This window comes from Ascaphus truei, chromosome 6, assembly GCF_040206685.1.
Source record: "Ascaphus truei isolate aAscTru1 chromosome 6, aAscTru1.hap1, whole genome shotgun sequence".
NCBI lineage: Eukaryota > Metazoa > Chordata > Amphibia > Anura > Ascaphidae > Ascaphus > Ascaphus truei.
The window spans coordinates 128,639,459-128,658,752 of NC_134488.1; the positions used below are offsets into that span (position 1 = coordinate 128,639,459).

Sequence of the window (19,294 nt, forward strand, 5' to 3'; positions counted from 1 at the left end):
ATTCTTTTTGATCAACTCTGTTATTACCATTTATCTATCCTCTAGAGCACCTGTCAGAGTTATTCAAATATCTTGATCAGAGTTGTGAGTCAATTCTCTCATTTAATAAATTGACCGCTTTAAAAAGATTTGGATCCGGGTGCACTAATTTAAACGTAATTGGTTATTTAAACAACTTTAAAAGTTGAGATTAGCATTACAATTTTATCTAGTTAGCACTCATTAAACTGACCTACGGAACCTGAGGAAGCCCAAGAAAGGGCGACACGCGTTGTTCGAACCTCTGAGCCTTTTTGAACTAGTGAGGCCACCGTCTAGGAGCAGGGCAGAGGAGCAAAGGACCATACCCGGACGCGGGTTGAGTGTACCTGCGCACCACGCGCCCTGGAAACAAATCTCCTGAGGACTGGTTGGCGTTTTTATATTTCAGCCCCCTTGGTGTTAGACCTATGGGCTCTTTTTCTGGTTTTATTTGTTTTATATGTTTTAATAAAGTTTACACGCCACTTGGACTTTGTTTTCCAAGTTTCTCTTTCACCTGGAGGAATTGTTACATTTCAGCATTGAGACAGAAAGAAAAGATACCATTCCACGTGGGGGCTCACACGTGGCCGTGTGTGAGTATTATACTATTATTTATATTACCCCATTCCCCTAACCCTTATCTCCTTTATCTTAATAGGAGTATCCCTTATATTCCTTTTGGATGTTAGAGATACCCCCCTCAAGACTGCACTCACATTTGCCCGTGTGAGTGTTTGCAGTATTTTATTTCTGCATTTATATATATATATCCCTGTTATTCTTTTGAATTAACTGTGGCCCCTCTGAAATTGTATTGTCTCTAAAACATTTTGTGTCACCAATTCTTTTTTGAGGGGAACTTCTCTCGTAACGGCAGCTGGATACCGGAAGAACCCACCATCAAGATTAAAGAAGAAGAAAAGAAACTTGGTTTAAAGAGGATACAGAAGGAAGAAGATAAAGAAAAGAAACCTTGATGTGAGAGCACTTACACAAGGCTGTGTAAGTGTTTTTGATATTATACACTCCATCATCAGCCCATTTAGGAACTTGGGGACTTACATCCCAGAGTTGTATAATCTGCCATTTAGTGTGCCTCCACCTGTGCTCTCCCTTTTTTCTCCTTTTTTACTGTATTGAGAACCTTAACACCGCCACTAAATCCTTTATTAATTTATGGATATGTAATGAGGGCATGGATCCCATTTTAAAATATTACATTAATATCAACTAATTATTTAGTCAATTCAAAATTAAAAACCTATATATTCTAAAAGTTACATTAGTAATTATATAAACAAAATAAAATAAAATTAGTGTGCCATCCAAACTTGATTGTGAGAGGTTGCCTCCTTGCCGGCTTTTTCCCACACCATCGATGACTTGATAACGGAGTTGGCTAACGTTATGCCCAGCATGTGAGAAGAGGTGCGCCACCGGGGCCTTCTTATCGCTTCTCCGATTTGCAGCTTTATGCTGTCTTATCCTATCTTTGACGTGTTGGGTGGTTTCCCCCACATACCCAAGGCCACATGGACATTTGATTAAGTAAACGACATTGCGGGATAAGCATGTGTAGTACTTCTTGATAAGGAATTTTTGGCCTGTATGTGGATGAAAAAAAAGAGGTTGCCCTCCTGAATTCTGCTGCACTGGCTGCAGCTGCAACACCTGTAGGATCCTAATTTGGGGGTTCCTAGAAAAGTTTGTAATTTGGTTTTCACACCAATATCTGCTCTTATCGAATGATCTCTTAAATGAAGTCCTCTTTCGTGCGAGAACACAGGTTTGTCTGCTAATGAAGAGGCCAGGGACTCATTGGAGCTCAGTATACACCAGTGATTGAGAATAATTTTCCTACCCCTGCTGCTCCAGGTATCATACTGTAGGTTGATACAAAAGGCATTGAAAATGTACTTGTGGTGGTGGGATCATGTACATTTTTACGTAGTAAGTGTGCCCTTACGGGGCCCTCTGCTTACTTTCTCTGTTCTACTAGCAGTTAGGTAGAAAAAATTAGGGTGCTCAAACCCAGATGAAATCCATCCAACTCAGTGGACCATAAATCATAACCCTGGAGATACCAATGGGAGTGGGTGGGTACAACATAGACTTTGCAAGCATTAATGACAATATATTGATAAAGGACCCCCAGGTCCGAAACGCGTAGGAGGTTCCTGTTTTTGTCCCCCAAGGGGGTTACCTGTCCTCCTGCATGCACGAATAAAGAATAGCAGTTTTATCCTACACCTGGCTCTCTGGCTGTGCGCCATTCGTCTTTCTTCTACTAGCAGTTAGTTGTTTTTTCACTGTACTGTAATGTGTTGATTCGTCAGCTATAAATGGGCTCAGAAGGAATTGATATGACTTCCGCTCCATTATTTTAACTAGTTAAATACATTCAGGTGGTTTAAATGATACTTTACTATATACAGTATGGAGGAAGGGGACGTGATGTCAGTTCTGCCCTGGCGGATGATTGGGTAAGATGTGTAGGCGTTTATCTCTCGGTGAGTCTCTGCCTATGCCTATGGGACTCAGAGGTGGAGCATAACCGTCTTTCTCCGCATGACCTTATATTTTCTGGATAATCTGTGAGTATAATACTAACGCTAATATTATTGATCTATAAAACATTTTGACAGTACTTCACCATCCACATTTGTTGCTCTTTTCTTCTACTTCTTACTTATAATCATGTCCACATGTCTCAGACAGGTCCCCAAACCTTGCTTACCCCATACACACAGAGCATACCATGCTTCCATTGCAGCAAAGGTGGGCATAAGTGTTCTTTATGATTGCTGTATGTTGCCTGTAACAGGCACCTCTGAAATTTCCTCTCCCTCAATATCTGACTAGCACCCTCGCTATCCACCTTTAAGACCTATCTTAAAACCCACCTGCTTAATGAAGCATATGGTTAGCTCCGTGGGTTATTCTATACACATCGTACATCGACCTTGGCCCCTTGTAGAGGCACTTACCAGGACAACTGCCTACTGTCTCCATATGTTATTCCTACTTAAAAATTAGATTGTAAGCTCTTCTGGGCTGGAACTCCTTTCCCCAATATTACTTTTATGTCTGAAGCGCTTATTCCCATTATGTGTTATTTGTATTATTTCTTTTTTTATATAATTATGTCACGTGTATTACTGCTGTAAAGTGCTATGTAGATTAATGGTGTTATATGAATAACGATTTACATACATACATACATACAGTACATACAGTGTTCTACAGCTAGACTAAGAGCAGCAAAATAAGAAAAACCTGTTGCAGCAGAATATCAGGGGACTTTTACATGTGTATTACTATGCAAAAAACATATAACCTCTGTGATGGAGAAGTGGAGCAGTTTCAGGGTGTGTAGAAGCAAAGGCGGGTTCACAATGATTGTTTACTAGGTGGTTATTTTATTATGTATTTTACAATATAATTAATATATTTGCATAAAGAGATAGATTGAACTAAATAGAATTCTTGGTAATGAAAGTGCCAATTTACTATCATGACATGTTTCTCCTCCTCCCAAAATACCATCCTTGGTATAAAAAGAAGCACCCTGAACATGATGAACTCAGAAGACAGTGAGAGTCCAGAACTATCCCTCTGCAGCCAACTTTAACCATGAGGCTGTATTTAAGCTTGATCTGCATCTTCTCAGCCTCTATAGCTGCAGGTGAGTTCTCATATCATCAATCTGACCACCGTCTGTATAGCTGGGGAGGAGCAGAGAGATATTGTGTTTCTGTATGTACAGCAGGTATTGAGAAACGTAGTAGGGCTGAAAAGTGCTAAAGAATCCTTTCCCGGCCAGGGTGGAAGGGATACAATGGAATGTTACTCTTTCTACATCACAACAGCTGCCGTGCAACATTTCATTAAGTATTTTGTCAATGGCATTTAAAATAGGGTGTTTGCTACTTCTGTTTGTATTTTTCTGAGCCATATCTAACACAGAAACTAGTTGGCATTGCATCTATTTTTCATGTGGTTGGCCCTTTCAGATTTATTTTGCTGGGGCAAATGGTTCATTATCCAGACAATACAAAAGGCAGGAACATTTCTCTGTGTAGAGAATTACCTACTTTTATAAATAATATATATTTTTGTACACTGCCCCCAAATTTAAAACCTCCTCACAGATGTGAAATATTTCAAACAACGAAATAATATTATACAGGCAGTCCTCGGTTATCCGACACAATGCGTTACTCAAAATGGCGTTGGATAGCGAAACCTCTTAAAGTGAAACACGTTTTCCCATAGGAACACTGTTTATATGAAAGGTTCCGTTCCTGAAGGCATTTTTAACACTAAAATACACCAAATATTTTATGCAGGCAATAAGATATGCTGCACACACATACATTATATAGTGTATATACTGTATGATATATATAATATAATATTATAATATATTATATAGTATAATATAATATTATATAATATATATATATATTACATACACATAAACAACTTTGCAAAGCGTAGTAAGAGCGTTGGATAAGCCGTTTTGGCGTTGTAAAAATGAACATAGGTATGCATTGCATAGCGTTAGATAAGCCATTCGTTGTAAAGCGAAGCGTTTTAAAACGAGGACTGCCTGTACAATTACATGTAGGAATATTTACAACAAAACATTATCATGTTATATGTAGAAAATAAAAGCGCAAGCTCCACAGAGTTAAAAAGTTCAATCCAAAATGAGTAAAGTAATTAGAATACCCCCACACGCATGGAATTCTAAATCACAGAGAGCAAGGACTGTTAGTTATTTTCCACATCAAGTGATCCTTTCCCCAGGTCTAGTTTATGGAGAAAAAAACTTCTCACTGACGAGAGAGAAGAGACAGCGGGCACTGCTAGGCAAATATTGAAGGCTGGACTGCGCTGGGATAAAAAATTATTGATTGACCATATGCAAACAGGGATAAAAAAGGAAAGTCCCCCGTAGTAACTCTAACGCGTTTCACCCCTATGAAGGTCGGATAATACACAGAAGGGTAAACACCACAGCCACATGTCCTCGGACAGTTCGGAAGATCCCTCAGTGTCTCTGGCTTGTCCTCCTGCAAATAGTATCTCCGCCTGCGATTCAGTACATCCTGACATGTCTTATGTTCACAATTCCTCTTCGATTAGCCCAACGCATTCCGTCGTATCAAACAGCTTCATCAGTTTCCCCTGTTTTCTTGTTGACCTTCTTTTTCTGTCTCTCCTTCCCTTTTAATGGTGGATATTGATTGTTTTATGTATAGTATTTTGTAAGATGGAAATCTCTATATAGTTAAATTGTTTACTTATCTCACCCCTTATATTGTTTTTCATGCACATTCATATACACTTACAGTATTTAGACTTATTATTGGTATAGTACTGTATCGTAAGAATTATTTCTATTTGATGTATATATATGGTATAATGTTGGTGTATGTGTTATTATATTCCTCTAGTGAATTCCCTATTGTGCGTGCAGTGCAGTAACACCACTGGAAGTTACTGCTCTGAGCCAGCATCACCCTGCCCACCCTCAGCTGATTCTTGTATATCGTCATATAGGGAAGACTCTATAGGTAAGTTCTGTTTGTGGAAGATGCTTTTTGCATCGTGTGTACAAAGTGTCTAAGCTAAAGTACTAGAGAGACTAAATCTACTGAAGTTTCTGCACTTAAGATCCTATATAGTATAGCCCTTGCAAATTTTAAATTGAGAAATGACGAATAGTTGGAATAGTGACCCAATAAACCAAGTTCTATGAAATATGGAAGTGAACCAATAACACAGAACCATTGTGAATCTTGAGAAAGTGCAAAAAGTGCTAAAAAGTCAGCGAATAATAAAGGGGTGGAATTCAAGGTGTTTGCAGCCACAAGACATTCATGCATAACCCCAAATATAGGCCCTGAAGTATTGGTTAAAGCTCCTAAATGTAACACACTAGCTTACTTCATTACACATATTAGGGTCTATTTACTAACATTTCAGAGCCACAAATATAACCCTATTTATCAAAGAAAATGAATCCCACTGGATCCCATAAGATTGTTTCCTTTGGTAAATCTTGTGAAGTTTTTTTGCCCCAATATTGTAGTTTGGAGACATACAGTAAATATAGCCCAAGACATACAGTAGATATTAAAAAGTGCTTATGTTCTCCAGGCTTACATCAATAATCTTTACATCTCCAGTTCTATTGAAAAATATCTTCAACATGTAATACAATTGAAATATATATATATATATATATATATATATATATATATATATATATATATATATACATGTAGAGGTATCAGTACCGTGTTAGCCGAGCTTCAATAATCAAAAAATAAATAGATGATACCGTTCTGTGGCTAACGAAATGCTTTTATTTGTGCGAGCTTTCGAGATACACTGATCTCTTCTTCCGGCGATGTTACAATGAATGAAGCAAGGATAACTTAAAAACAGTGTCTCTTGGAATGTTATCTGTGCTGTTCCTTCCCCAGTGTGGATGTGTTTTATGGCTAGAGGTGTCAAGGGTAACTGAAAGCAAGTGAAGAAAGAGTGTGTATGTGTATCAGTGTGAATAAAAATGAATGGAGAGCCCACAGTATAAACAGTGCTCTACACAAGGTGTGTGTGGAGTGAGAGGGATATAAATGGTGTGGGTGGGTGTGGAAATGTGAGAGTTTGTAGCACAACTAAAACACCATATACACCATATACACCAATAGGGACCACATAGTATCCACACACACTTTTAGTTGTGCTACAAACTCTCACATTTCCACACCCACCCACACTATTTATATCCCTCTCACTCCACACACACCTTGTGTAGAGCACTGTTTATACTGTGGGCTCTCCATTCATTTTTATTCACACTGATACACATACACACTCTTTCTTCACTTGCTTTCAGTTACCCTTTGACACCTCTAGCCATAAAACACATCCACACTGGGGAAGGAACAGCACAGATAACATTCCAAGAGACACTGTTTTTAAGTTATCCTTGCTTCATTTATTGTAACATCGCCGGAAGAAGAGGTCAGTGTATCTCGAAAGCTCGCACAAATAAAAGCATTTCGTTAGCCACAGAACGGTATCATCTATTTATTTTTTGATTATATATATATATATATATATATATATATATATATATATATATATATATATATATATATATATATTATACTGTACATAGCAGCTATCCGTTAAGGTAATGATTTTTTTTTTTGGGGGGGGGGGGGGTTTGATACTAGTGTGCGGGAGCAGGGGGTCTTCTGGGCTGAACAAAGTTGATTTTAGCCTTGGGGACCCCGTACTTCCCTACAGACCCTGTTATAGGGTGCCAGTATCCCTCTGCTTTGTTTAGACCCACAGTCACATGACCCACAGGATTTTTACATGGAGTGGATACCAGCACCCCATAACAGGGCCTGTATCCCGGGAAATCAATGTGGTTCAGCTCCGGAGACCCCTTCTACAATACTGTAGTATTAACATTAAATAAACCCCTCGCGACCACCTGTTTGAGGCGTGCAGGTAGTGTGACTGATTCTTCTTTTACTGCGCGTCTCATACAGACAGGTAGACCCCCGTACGATTCACACAGCTGGAACCCCTTCTGCGTTTATCCGATGGCCCATTAGTCTGCCGCGGCAAATGTTGAAAGGATTTCGGGGAAAACTCAAAAACCAATTTGGTAAATGATCGTATAACGGCTGCTGCACCTGTATGTATATATATATATATATATATATATATATATATATATATATATATATATATATATATTTGTTTAAACACACAGGAGATCTGTGTGCCAATGCAAAGTGGCGAGGTTCTGGGGCAAAAACTTATCACCAGTTGTATCAGACTAGAAAAGTCCCCTGAAATGGCATTTTATTTGATACTTACGGTGTGGTGCATTTGTTCTGTACCATAATCCTCACACATACATAAGGGTTTATTAACAAAGTGCTGCTGCTTCTCAGAAGGGAATACTTATCCCATTGTCTGATTTGGTTTGTTGCACTTATTGTATTATAATTCCCTCTGTGTTGTCTCTTATATAAAGCGGCGATTACACTGTTAGCGCTATATAAATAATAATATACATGCATACAAATACTAAACTTTTATTTACAGTATGAGGTTTATTGGTTAATAACCCTTGTTTGCATTTACTTTTAGGAGGAAGCGACCCTATTCCCGCCATATTGCGGTATTGTGGAAAGTCCTCCTTCTGCGGTGAATTGGGAAGTCTAAGATATGGGGCCATTCAAATGCAGATAAGCATAAGCTGCTGCAATACAGACTCCTGCACCCCTCCCCTATCTCCCTGTAAGTACCTATCCACCTGTGTTACTAACATGTACTCTACCTACTTGGCCAAGGAGTCATAAATCAACATATATGTTTATTATCTCTATGCACCTATCTCTGTTGTCTGTATTACCTTAAACCCACAGTGCCTAGTGTTACTCAAAAAAGATGGAAAACAAAAATACATATTACCTGCGCTCCTCCCAAAGTGGCTGCCAATTTATTAGTGACATTTCTACATTGTGAACCTAAGTGTAATAAAAAAAAGTAGCAATTTAGTTGCATCTTTTGAATAAAACATAATTCATGCCTACTAAGCCCGTCAAGGTAAACTCCAGTTTAGCAGGTACCTACACTGAATGCATACAACTTCGTATTGTCCTATGGACTAAACTTGGTGAAATGTGAAAGTGCCCAAAGGGTTAAAGTAATGAAGCATAATGCATTTTGTAATTTAGTGCATTTTAAAACTGGCATAAGCCGGTAACAAAAAGATGGAAGCCTGAACCATATGGAGAATATAAATGCTAGGTCATAAATAATTGCCTTTCTGACAACTAATTTTTTGCCCAGTTTAGCCTGGAAAGTAGAAATAGGTACCGTACAATCTTTCTTCAAATTTGCATCCAGCGCTTATTGGTCAGTTTTCTTCATCCGTGGATTAGTATATTTAAAAAAATCCACAATTTGTCTTCTAACACTGATTTAACCCAGATATAATTGGAGGTGGAGTTACATTTTAGTAGCATCTGTATTTATTTATATATATACATATACTGTATATACATATATATATATATATATATATATATATATATATATATATATATATATATATATATATATATATATATACATATATATATATATATATCCCCTCAATCCTCCCTCCACATAAATTAGAGCGCCGTCTGTGTTGAAAAAGGAACACACCTGTGGCACTCTGGGAGATATGCTAATGGTATGCAAAGTAAATTTAAAGGAGTCATATCTAATACTTCCTAAAAGGCTGTCCATAAGAACTATACTGAATTGACAAGCCTGAGGCACCTAATGACTAAACTGGTATCAGATCAACACATAACCCCTGTAAGCTCAAACCCTGACCCATTATATGACTGCGCTTGGGTGACTGCTGCTGGCAACGCCCAGTCAGTAATGAACAATAAAATATATGTGGATCTACACCAATGTGTTAATGAGCCATATATATTCTACTAAATATCACACATGTCCCAGCATGAGTAGCCAAATTTAATAATATAAACCAATTAAAAATAGTGCTGTGGATGCCTATTTAGCCCCCAAAAAATTATTAAATACTAATTTAAAAATATATAAACAAAAAAATGACAATACTTAAAACATAATATCCTTGTGAGTCCAAAAAATGAAGTCCAATACAGCAAATCAAAAATACTGAAACAGGAAGCAGACAGCCTTCTGATAGGGCCCAACGACCTCCCCACTCAACCTGTATAGAAAAAGAAAAGGAAAAAAGCGCCCAATCCTAGTGCATTACTGTATAAAAAATGGATTTAATGTTCCAAAAAACTCAATGGTTAAACTCACAAACAATAAAGATAAAAAAGCATGTATGAGATCAATACTCATGCTCCGATTTGGTAGCAAAAAGCTTCTCCTCTGCTCAGCTGCTCCGCAGACAGTGTGGTCCTCGTGAGTCTCCGTCCAGCAGAAACTCTCGGCACCAGTGGTTTCTCAAATTCTTCCCCCATTGAACATAAACCAGATGTCCCTGGTTCCAAGCAAGGGGGAAGGATGGAGGCGGAAGTGACAGGACCGCAGATGGTAGCAGTCTTTGAGTGAGGTGGCAGCAACTTGCTCAACAAACACTAGGTCATCCACAGCACATTAACCCTACGCGTTTCCTCAGACTTGCTGATTTCATCAGGCTGAATGCGTAGGGTGAATGTGCTTTGGATGACCTCGTGTTTGTTGAGCAAGTTGCTGCCACCTCACTCAAAGACTGCTACCATCTGTGGTTCTGTCAGTTCCGCCTCCATATGGAACCAACGAATTCACGGCAAATCTGTAAAAAAAGGAAAGCGCCCGATCCTAGTGCAATATGTCTAAAAATACATTTAATGTTCCCAAAAATCTACAAATTAAAACTTACAAAGAATAAGAGCGTTTTATGAGATTTTACTCATGCCCCAGCACTGGAACTCTGCTCCTCCACTCTTCCACCTCTTGGTCTTGTCCGTCCGGACCCCTCTGAGCCTCCATCCAGCAGGAACTCAGGGAACAACTCGGCCATCGTTAGTGTCGTCCGGACACAATCCTCATGATTAAAATGGTTCCGGGCAGGGCAGTATAGGGCGGGGAACCGATAGAAAGTGCTACCAATGTCTTATGTCCAAAGTACTGGGTGATTCGGGATCCAGAAATCCAGGGTGCTGGGGGGGGGGGGGAGTTCTTACTCCAACTATGGTTGGAGTAAGAAAATCAGGGCTGGTCATATGGAGATAGGTTGGCACTAAATTATGCAAAATGTCATGAAAATTATGGTGACTTCAATTAATTTCTGTGGTGTTGAGCTTTAGAACCTACACATGTCGTTGATTTAACATAGATTTGTCACTGGGTTGGGAGCTACCAGTACAACATATTTGGGTAGAGGATGGTGATTCAGTAAATCTATTACAGTACATAGCGCATGCTTGTGAGATTTCACTTGATGAGAGAGGATCTTGACTATACCTGTGAAAATATTTTTCCTGCACATTGTGTGTGAGTAGTCATGTGGTTGCATGGTGCTAACGGCACAATATCATTTTCATGGACTTTATCACCACATTCTGGTGAGTACAGAGACTTTGAAATAGCTTAGTACTGTAGGTGGCATATCTTTTAACGGGGCAAACCTCCCTAGGCTGTGTACTCATGCTAGTGACCTATATTAGGGGTTACACCTGGCTTATTCTTTTTATACCTGTAAAGATGTTGAAATATTTTTTTCTCTTTAGATGTTAGGGGGGGGGGGGCGTCACAATCGGTGAGTGGGAGGGGAAGTCCTAGTGCAGATCCACCCCGCCGTTGAACAATCTCAGTGCCCAGGTGCTGCACGCGACTTGCCCACTCGGCACACCCTGTGGGCAACCCCCGTCTGGAGGAGGACGGGCAAGGCCTGGCAGGAGCAGATTGGCGTACAGAGGGGAGAATAACAATAGGAAGGGGAACACCGGAGTGCGCCACCATAGGCGGAACAACGTAGCGAGAGCTGTTTCGCGGCAGCGATTTTTTAGGTATTTTTTCGCGATCCCCGTTTTAACTCGGTCGCATTATGTGGACCCAAAGCACCACGTTATAACGGGGTTCAGCTGTATGTATATCAAAATTGAGTGCTATTCGATATGTGACAATGTATAAACACAAGGCAGAGTACCCCAATGCTACATCCAACATGAAATATCATATACAGATCTGATAATATATCTGATCTCTCATAAGTGAGGTCTAACACTACTGGTGTCAGATCAAACAGGATTAGAACTCACAACTTCTAGCTACCTTGGATATCATCTATATCAGTGTGAGCTAAACCAGCTGATGGATAGCACCACTATCATAGTATACTTTTGAACCCTACTTCTCACTGAGTACTCATACCTGCACAAAGCACTTTACCCTCTTCTGTGATAGAGAAGCATATCTAATAATTAGTATTCTGCAATGAGAAACCTTCTGGCATGAGAATATACATTAAAGTCCATTTATTTGAATAGTTTGTAATGTATTTCAGAGAAAGGAGGAGACTTTATAGCATTTCAGCACTGAAGGTGCCTTATGGCAGAACACTGCTTAGTAAATATGGCCCACTGACTTTATCCTTTATAAGATTAGAAGTACTAACTCAAGTCACAAGCTCACTTTGTTATATTACTTTCTCTCTGCATCTGTTTTATTTGCGGCGCTTCACCTTGTTTTTACTTGTGTGTGCCAGAAAACCTGTTTTATTTAATGTCACCTGGCCTCAGTAAATCAGAGCCTCCTCAGTACATATTACTTTGTGCTTGAAGTCCTTTCACAGTTACAAACATGAAAATAGATATCCCATGGAGATATGCTAGTTGACAGTTACAGTAATGCTACCCCAGTTAGACCTGCTAAATGCAAAAGCGAATGGAAAAGCAATGGTTTTAGGTTCCAGCTCTAGTGGGGTCAGAGACCAGTGCACTATTCCAGTTAATACCGTAGATATATCAGGTATGTGATTGATGCAAAAACATTGGCTATTTTTCTATAAACTATGAAGGTTGTCACATAATCACATAGAAAATATGAAAAGTAAACATTGCTGTGGCTTTTCAGAAAACACACTTGCTTTTTCTTGAACATATCAGAGCTTGCAAAAGACTTAAAACATTGATGGGAATTCACTAAGTGAAGGAAAACGTTGCACATCTCCACTGCAGACAATTCTAGGAACAAGATGGCAGCGACCTTAAAAAAGATTAGGACAGTAAACAGAGGAAGAGTTGATGGAAAAATTTGATACGATATAGAGAATTAGTGGAGCAGGACTGCGTGTACATGAAAAGGAACGATGAGGGGAAGGCATCGATGTTTTCCTTTATTTTCCAAACTGCAGCACACAATTGATAAAAGGAATGTACAATATTATTGGTTGGTATGGCCAATTAACCTATTCTTTAACTATATCTTTGTTAATTGGTACTACAATAACCTTTACCACTCTTCTAAGGTAAGAAATTGAAGGATTGTCATCATCTATGTCAGAATGAGCCTGACATTGGGCTAGGAAGGTAGATATAAACTGATAAATAATGAAAAGAAGACAAGTACAACCTTCTTAGAAAAAGTAAACAGTACGGTATATTAAGACACAGTCCCAGTTCTTACTTGCATGTTAAGTAATATAACTCATATTACTTAACCTGTAAGTAAGGATTAGAGGCTCGTGTCCTAATATGCTGTTTACATTTTCTAAGAAGGTTGTGCGTGTCTTCTTTTCATTATTTTTATGTTTGGAGGTTCCCTGGCAGAGCCTTGAACAGCTGAGGAAACCACCTCTTCGGAAGATAAGTACATGGACCTTTTTTCAAGTTATCAGTTGAGCACTGGTAATTTATTAGATATAAACTGATGAGGAAGAACACGGCGGAGGGCAAGCGGAACATATCCTTCAGCCGGTGCCGGTGAGAGCAGCGAAACGTGACAGGAGCAGGAGCATTACTGTTGGACAGCTGGGGAGAAGCTGCACCAGATGTTGGAAGTCACGCTCCTCCCTGGCTGTCCAATAGTAACGCTCCTGCTCCTGTCACATGTTCCTCTGCTCCTGCCGGCACCGGCTGAGAAGGATGACTTCCGCTGCTCATGCCAGCTGAAGAATAACATCCTCTGCTGCCACTGCCTGAAGGATGTCTTCCGCTGCTCCCCCCTCCACCAGAAAGTCGGTGTGGTCCTCCTCACCGCTGGCTGCTGGTAAGCCAAAACTATCCGGCAGGGTAATTTTTTTTTCTCACAGTACCCGGTTTCCCGGTCATTTGTGAAACCTGGTACAGCACTACATTAGACTATTGCTCTAGGCAACATTGCTCTGAAAAAAAAAACACTGTCCAAATACTGTAGCTGATTAAACTGGGGCAAAACTGACACAGAATAAACAAGACATAACTTGTGTCTGTTTCTGAGCAATGCTCCAGCTGGTGATACTTGATTTATACATGGCCAAGCGATGGATCACAAAAAGAAATTATTTGGGGTTTTCCGCAGTTGATCATGTTTTAAGGGGCTGTGCCCGCACTTAGCATCAGTGAGTCATTTGGGGAAATTGAGGCATTTATATATAAGAAGCTTGATTAGCATCTTTCTTAGGCTGCTCTTACAGTGCCGGCGACGGCGATAGCGACGTTGCGTCAAAACAAGTGCATTGCCACCGTCGTATACGCTTATACTAAGAGCGACACGACGGTGCGACGGAGTGACGGCTTGGTTGTGATCGCTGGAAGTCATCTCAATTTGATTTTTCCAGTGACCGCAGGCTGACGTCGCCGTCACGTCGCCGACACAATAAGTGTAGCCTTACATACACTGTGTAAAGCAGGGGTAGCAAACTCCTGTCTCAAGGGCTTCCAACAGGTTAGGTCAAAGACTGAGCCACTGATGAGCCCCTTGCGCTGAAGCAGGGATATCCTGAAAAAACTGACCTGTTGGAAGTCCTTGTGGAATGGAGTTTGCCACCCCTGGTATAAAGCCACAAACATCTACGTTTGATTATTCTTAAACCAAAGAATGCAGCACCCACATGCAGCACTTATCACCTGAGATCAGACTCCAAAAGACTGTTCATGGTCCCAAGGCTCAACAAAGTATCCGTCCGTTCCTCCTTCTCTTACCGTGCACCCCAAAACTGGAACAACCTACCAGAGACTCTCACATCCACCACCAGTTTAAGTTCTTTCAAATCTAAGGCTGTCTCATATTTTAATCTGGTCTGTAACTGTTTCACACACCCATAATATATATTTTCTTTAACTGTGCATGCAATGTCTTGTATATAATGTATACCCTGTTCATTTATGTAACTGTATTTGTAGCCATGTATTATTTGTCATTTTAACTCTATGCCCAGGACATACTTGAAAACGAGCGGTAACTCTCAATGTGTTACTTCCTGTTAAAATATTTTATAAATAAATAAAAAATAAAAAAAGGAGCAAAAAGTAAATGTTTACTTAACAAGCCTCTTTTCAAAGTACACTAATTGTTAATTAACATTTGTCCCTTCAGTACCACCAATTAATGTCACTCAAAATGGATTAATTTGCCCAACCTGCTCGGACGACTCTTCTGACCCATGTGACTCTGATAAGACGGTGGCGTGCCTGGGAGGCGAAGACATCTGTATCAATTTGCGTTCAGTGATCAAACAAGGAGGTAAAGGCTGGCTCATACTGTATACTAAAGTCTTACAACTGAAAAGCAGAATAATAAGCACTGTAATTATCAAAGAAGGCAACAAAGAAGGCAATATATAATTAAAGGCAACTGGAATTTTTTTTGGAAAATCTGGTGCTATTTGTACGGGTTTTTCACCAGGTAGTGCAGCTGGAGACTTTAGTTAATGATGTGGGTATTATGCAGTACCAGTTTTCTAGAGTTGTCCTATTGCAGCACTGACAGAGTAAAAACAATCACCTATCTAGTTAATTTTATGCACAATTTCTTTCATCATTTAAGATACACTTAGTATAATTTAAAATAGCGTTCTAAAAGTCTTATACAAAGCAGCAAATATAACTGAGAAACCCAAACATCCATTAGCCTCTCAGGGGCTTCAATCTGAGGAAAGCATATTGTAGGGTGTTTAGTTGTTGTGGTCAGGACAATATTAAGAGCAAATTCACAATCACAAGCCCACAAAATTATTCATCAGATATACAAAAATATTAAGAATGGGATAGTTAATTGACCCAAGCACTCTTCATTAGAGCAGTCTGCACGATCATGAGATAGAAAACGACCAATCTTACCATGACCTAACTGGTATATCAGCTGTGTTACTGGCGTCACAGGGCACCATCATGTACTAGGTGCGTCCATAGGGCTGTGTAACGGTTATTACAGGATTTCTGTTGTGTGTACAGTAAATCCCCTCAACGTGTGGGTTGCTTGATTACCCTGTGTCAGTAAAAATGGTGGGAGTACCCTTACCACAAGAACATTACGTCCACATCAAGGTTCTCAAGCCTCAGCCTCCATTCAAAGTAATGTCTTCAGTTCCTTTGTGACCTCTCTAAACATTCATATTTCCTTTCCTCAGTTATAATTATGTATAAAGACAATACTAAAACATTTTAAATAACAGGTTAGGTAAACCCCTGAACCTTGATTTGTTCACTTACTCAGACTGTCATTGGTGTGCTCTTCCATTCCATGTACCAATGTACAGTACAGCATGTCTTGTTAAAGGGACGGAGCCTTCATTACTAGTGCTCAGCCCTTAAGCAAAGAAGATAACAGAACACAGAGAGCATTAATTTTCTTGCATAGTTGGTAAAAAGTGGGAGTACAGTGTGTTTGAAAGAGTGAATAATCCTAATATACAAGGAAGTATTCTTAGTTGTATCATAGTATAGTAGAAGATGGTCGTGTAAATGGGGACTATTACGTTTGGAATTACATTAAAAACTTGTTTTTTTCCTCTCTTTCAGACCAAATTTTCAGCACTTACATACGGGGATGTGCCAGCGATGCTCTGTGCAATTATGGCAATGGCACATTACAAAACATACAGTTTACAACTGAAAATGACTGTGTGCGTCCTCGCAAACGGCGCAGTGCGCTGCTTTCATCATTGGGCTTGTGATGGAACTTCTACTTTTCTCACAGTGTCCTTGATATGAGCTTTATTACAAGAAGACACCATTCCATCGAAGATGTATTCGTTACTCACAGATATCCGCAAATGTATTTCTTGAATTTGGGTCCGCAGCGGATCGGTCGGTTAATTTGATCAGCGGATTTATCTCAAGATGTGAGATTTGCGCTTTGCGGATTTTTTATTATTATTACCGATACGCTCCGTGGATTCCGCAGCCCGCGGATGGATTTGTAGAATCCAATCCGCGAATCTGCCAACGGATTGCAGAATCCATGGATTGGATTCTACAAATCCATCAATGGCTTGTACCCAATGGTGGTTTTTGATCCTCATGGACTAAATCCAACCAAATCTGTTTACGGATCGGGTGACTGACTCTTGGGTAGATGACTGACTGACACTAGGGTGGGTGGGTGACTGATGGGTGGGTGACTGGCTGACACTTGGGTGGGTGACTGACTGACACTTTGACTGACTGACACTTGGGTGGGTGACACTTGGGTGGGTGACAATTGGGCGACTGACGGGTGGGTGACTGACACTTGGGTGGGTGACTCTGACTGACTGTGGGTTGGTATCTGTATTCATTCACACACAGACTATGACACTGACACTCACGGACTGACATTCACACACTGACACTCACACACTGACACTCACAGACTCTGACACTCACAGACTCTGACACTCACAGACTCTGACACTCACAGACTGACACTCACAGACTCACACTCACACACTCACATACTCTGACACTCTGAAACTCACAGACTCTGACACTCAGACTCTGACACTCACAGACTCTGACACTCTCACATTCACATACTCTAATACTCTGACACTCACAGACTGACACACACACTCACGCACTCTGGCATAAAGCCATGGGGGCCAATGGAGCTAGGGGGGCAATGGAGCAGGGGGGACACTCAGAGAAAGGGCGGCATGGAGGCATGGGAGGTAAGGGGGAGGCAAGGGAGGCATGGAGCAATACTTACCTTACTTGCTCTATGCAGGATCCGTGCAGGAAAACGCAGGCCTCGCTGTATAGAGCTTGGTGCAGCCCCCAAAAAAATCCTGACAGCACACCAGCACAGGCAGCCAATCAGGAGGTGTTTTTTTTTTGTAGAGAACGTCCGCTGCCTGGCGGATCCCAGCGCACAAACTCCTTTTCGCCCTATGGTGACCGGGCGACGGGATTTGTCGAGGGACGCGGCCACGCAGGGGTCCCGGGTCCCCTGACTCATGGGGCCCAGGTCGCCAATACCTGCTGTCCCCCCCTGTTGGCGGGCCTGTGCAGCTGGAAACCAAAAGTAATTTACTGTCAGCAGAGACGATCATTTATTAAAGTTAAAGGGGGAACCCAAGCAATATCCTACATGTGTGGTTTTTTTTTGTAGAGAACGCCCGCTGCCTGGCGGATCCCAGCGCACAAACTCCTTTCGCCCTATGGTGACCGGGCGATGGGATTTGTCGAGGGACTGACAAAGGTATTGGTATTGACAAAAAGTTTGAAAGAAGTGTACCTGCCAATCATGTATAAGGAGTCTAAGCCAAATAACCAGAGTGTCTAGGACAGAGTTTTCAACCAGGGTTCCTATGAGCTCCTGGATCCCTGGGAATCCCAAAGGGGATCCCTGTAATGTTCTGGTAATTTGAAAATTGTATCAAATACAGAAGAATTTACAGTGCATCTGATTGCTATTAGAGATGGTTGGTGGTTCCTCAGAATTTTACTTACAGTAGGGTTCCTTGACCAAAAATCGGTTGGAAATCACTGAACTTTAGTTGCTAAGGTAAGGGTAAACATGGTAAACATGCATGTCTTATGAGTGAAACATAAGAAATGAGTTGTGACCGATATCTGACTGTGATGTCTGATGATGTCCTAATGTACAGACTGCACACATTAACAGTGGTTGAGTACCCAGTGAACAACAGCTTTCTTACTGTAGCCCCTTGCTATATTTCTCTGACCTAGTAAGTACTGGTAATGGCAGGCAGTGCTTGTGTTAATCCCCACTCACATGGCCTAGCATGTGAGCTTCATACTCCCAAGTTCTATTGTTTCAGTTTCCAGGCAAAAGCTAGGGTCTGTTGTGTTATTCCTGATCCCTTAGGGGAGAGGGCCTGTTCTGTTCTGGTTGTTTTGCTCCTTAGGGAGTGGGAGTTAAATTCTGCCTTGCCGCCTTTGGAGGGGAGAGTGTTCAGAATAGCCTGGGGACCTCAAGCCCCTGGAATGACTAGTCCTGTCCTGCTCAGGGAAGGGATGATATCCGTGGTCTGGGAGCCATGCCAAAAAGGGCAAGCTATGCAGAGAAGGAAATGTTATGTGTTGCTGTTATCCCAATAAACCCTGTTGAACTATGGCCGGCACTCCAGAAGTATTTAATTTTGTTCTATGGAAGTTCCTATGGGGATGACTCCCTGACTATGGCAGAGCCCTACAGGATGGAGACCCTGCACCACCCAAGGAATCCTGTACCCCAATGCTCCCTACATCATCATGGGGATTCAGCCTCCTGGAAACCAATAGGTGAGCACCACAGCACCATAACACCTATTTACCAGCAAATCTCC

The 19,294-nt window shown here is 40.8% G+C and overlaps 1 protein-coding gene across 1 annotated transcript; it reads left to right on the forward strand.

The window, feature by feature from the left end:
- The first annotated feature begins 3,566 nt into the window (after window positions 1–3,566).
- LOC142497891 (phospholipase A2 inhibitor and Ly6/PLAUR domain-containing protein-like) lies at window positions 3,567–19,083 on the forward strand. Its single transcript, XM_075606293.1, has 5 exons — window positions 3,567–3,709; window positions 5,487–5,606; window positions 8,215–8,364; window positions 15,121–15,267; window positions 16,545–19,083. Exons 1-5 carry the CDS (start codon window positions 3,658–3,660, stop codon window positions 16,697–16,699), a joined length of 624 nt encoding a protein of 207 aa, XP_075462408.1. The 5' UTR covers window positions 3,567–3,657; the 3' UTR covers window positions 16,700–19,083.
- The last annotated feature ends 211 nt before the right edge of the window (window positions 19,084–19,294 follow it).

Bases quoted from the DNA above. Each gene is read 5' to 3' on its own strand.
- LOC142497891 (XM_075606293.1), top strand. From the start codon at position 3,658: ATGAGGCTGTATTTAAGCTTGATCTGCATCTTCTCAGCCTCTATAGCT. The intron at 3,710-5,486 runs GTGAGTTCTCAT...ATATTCCTCTAG, and splicing joins CTCAGCCTCTATAGCTGCAG to TGAATTCCCTATTGTGCGTG. The intron at 15,268-16,544 runs GTAAAGGCTGGC...CCTCTCTTTCAG, and splicing joins TTCAGTGATCAAACAAGGAG to ACCAAATTTTCAGCACTTAC.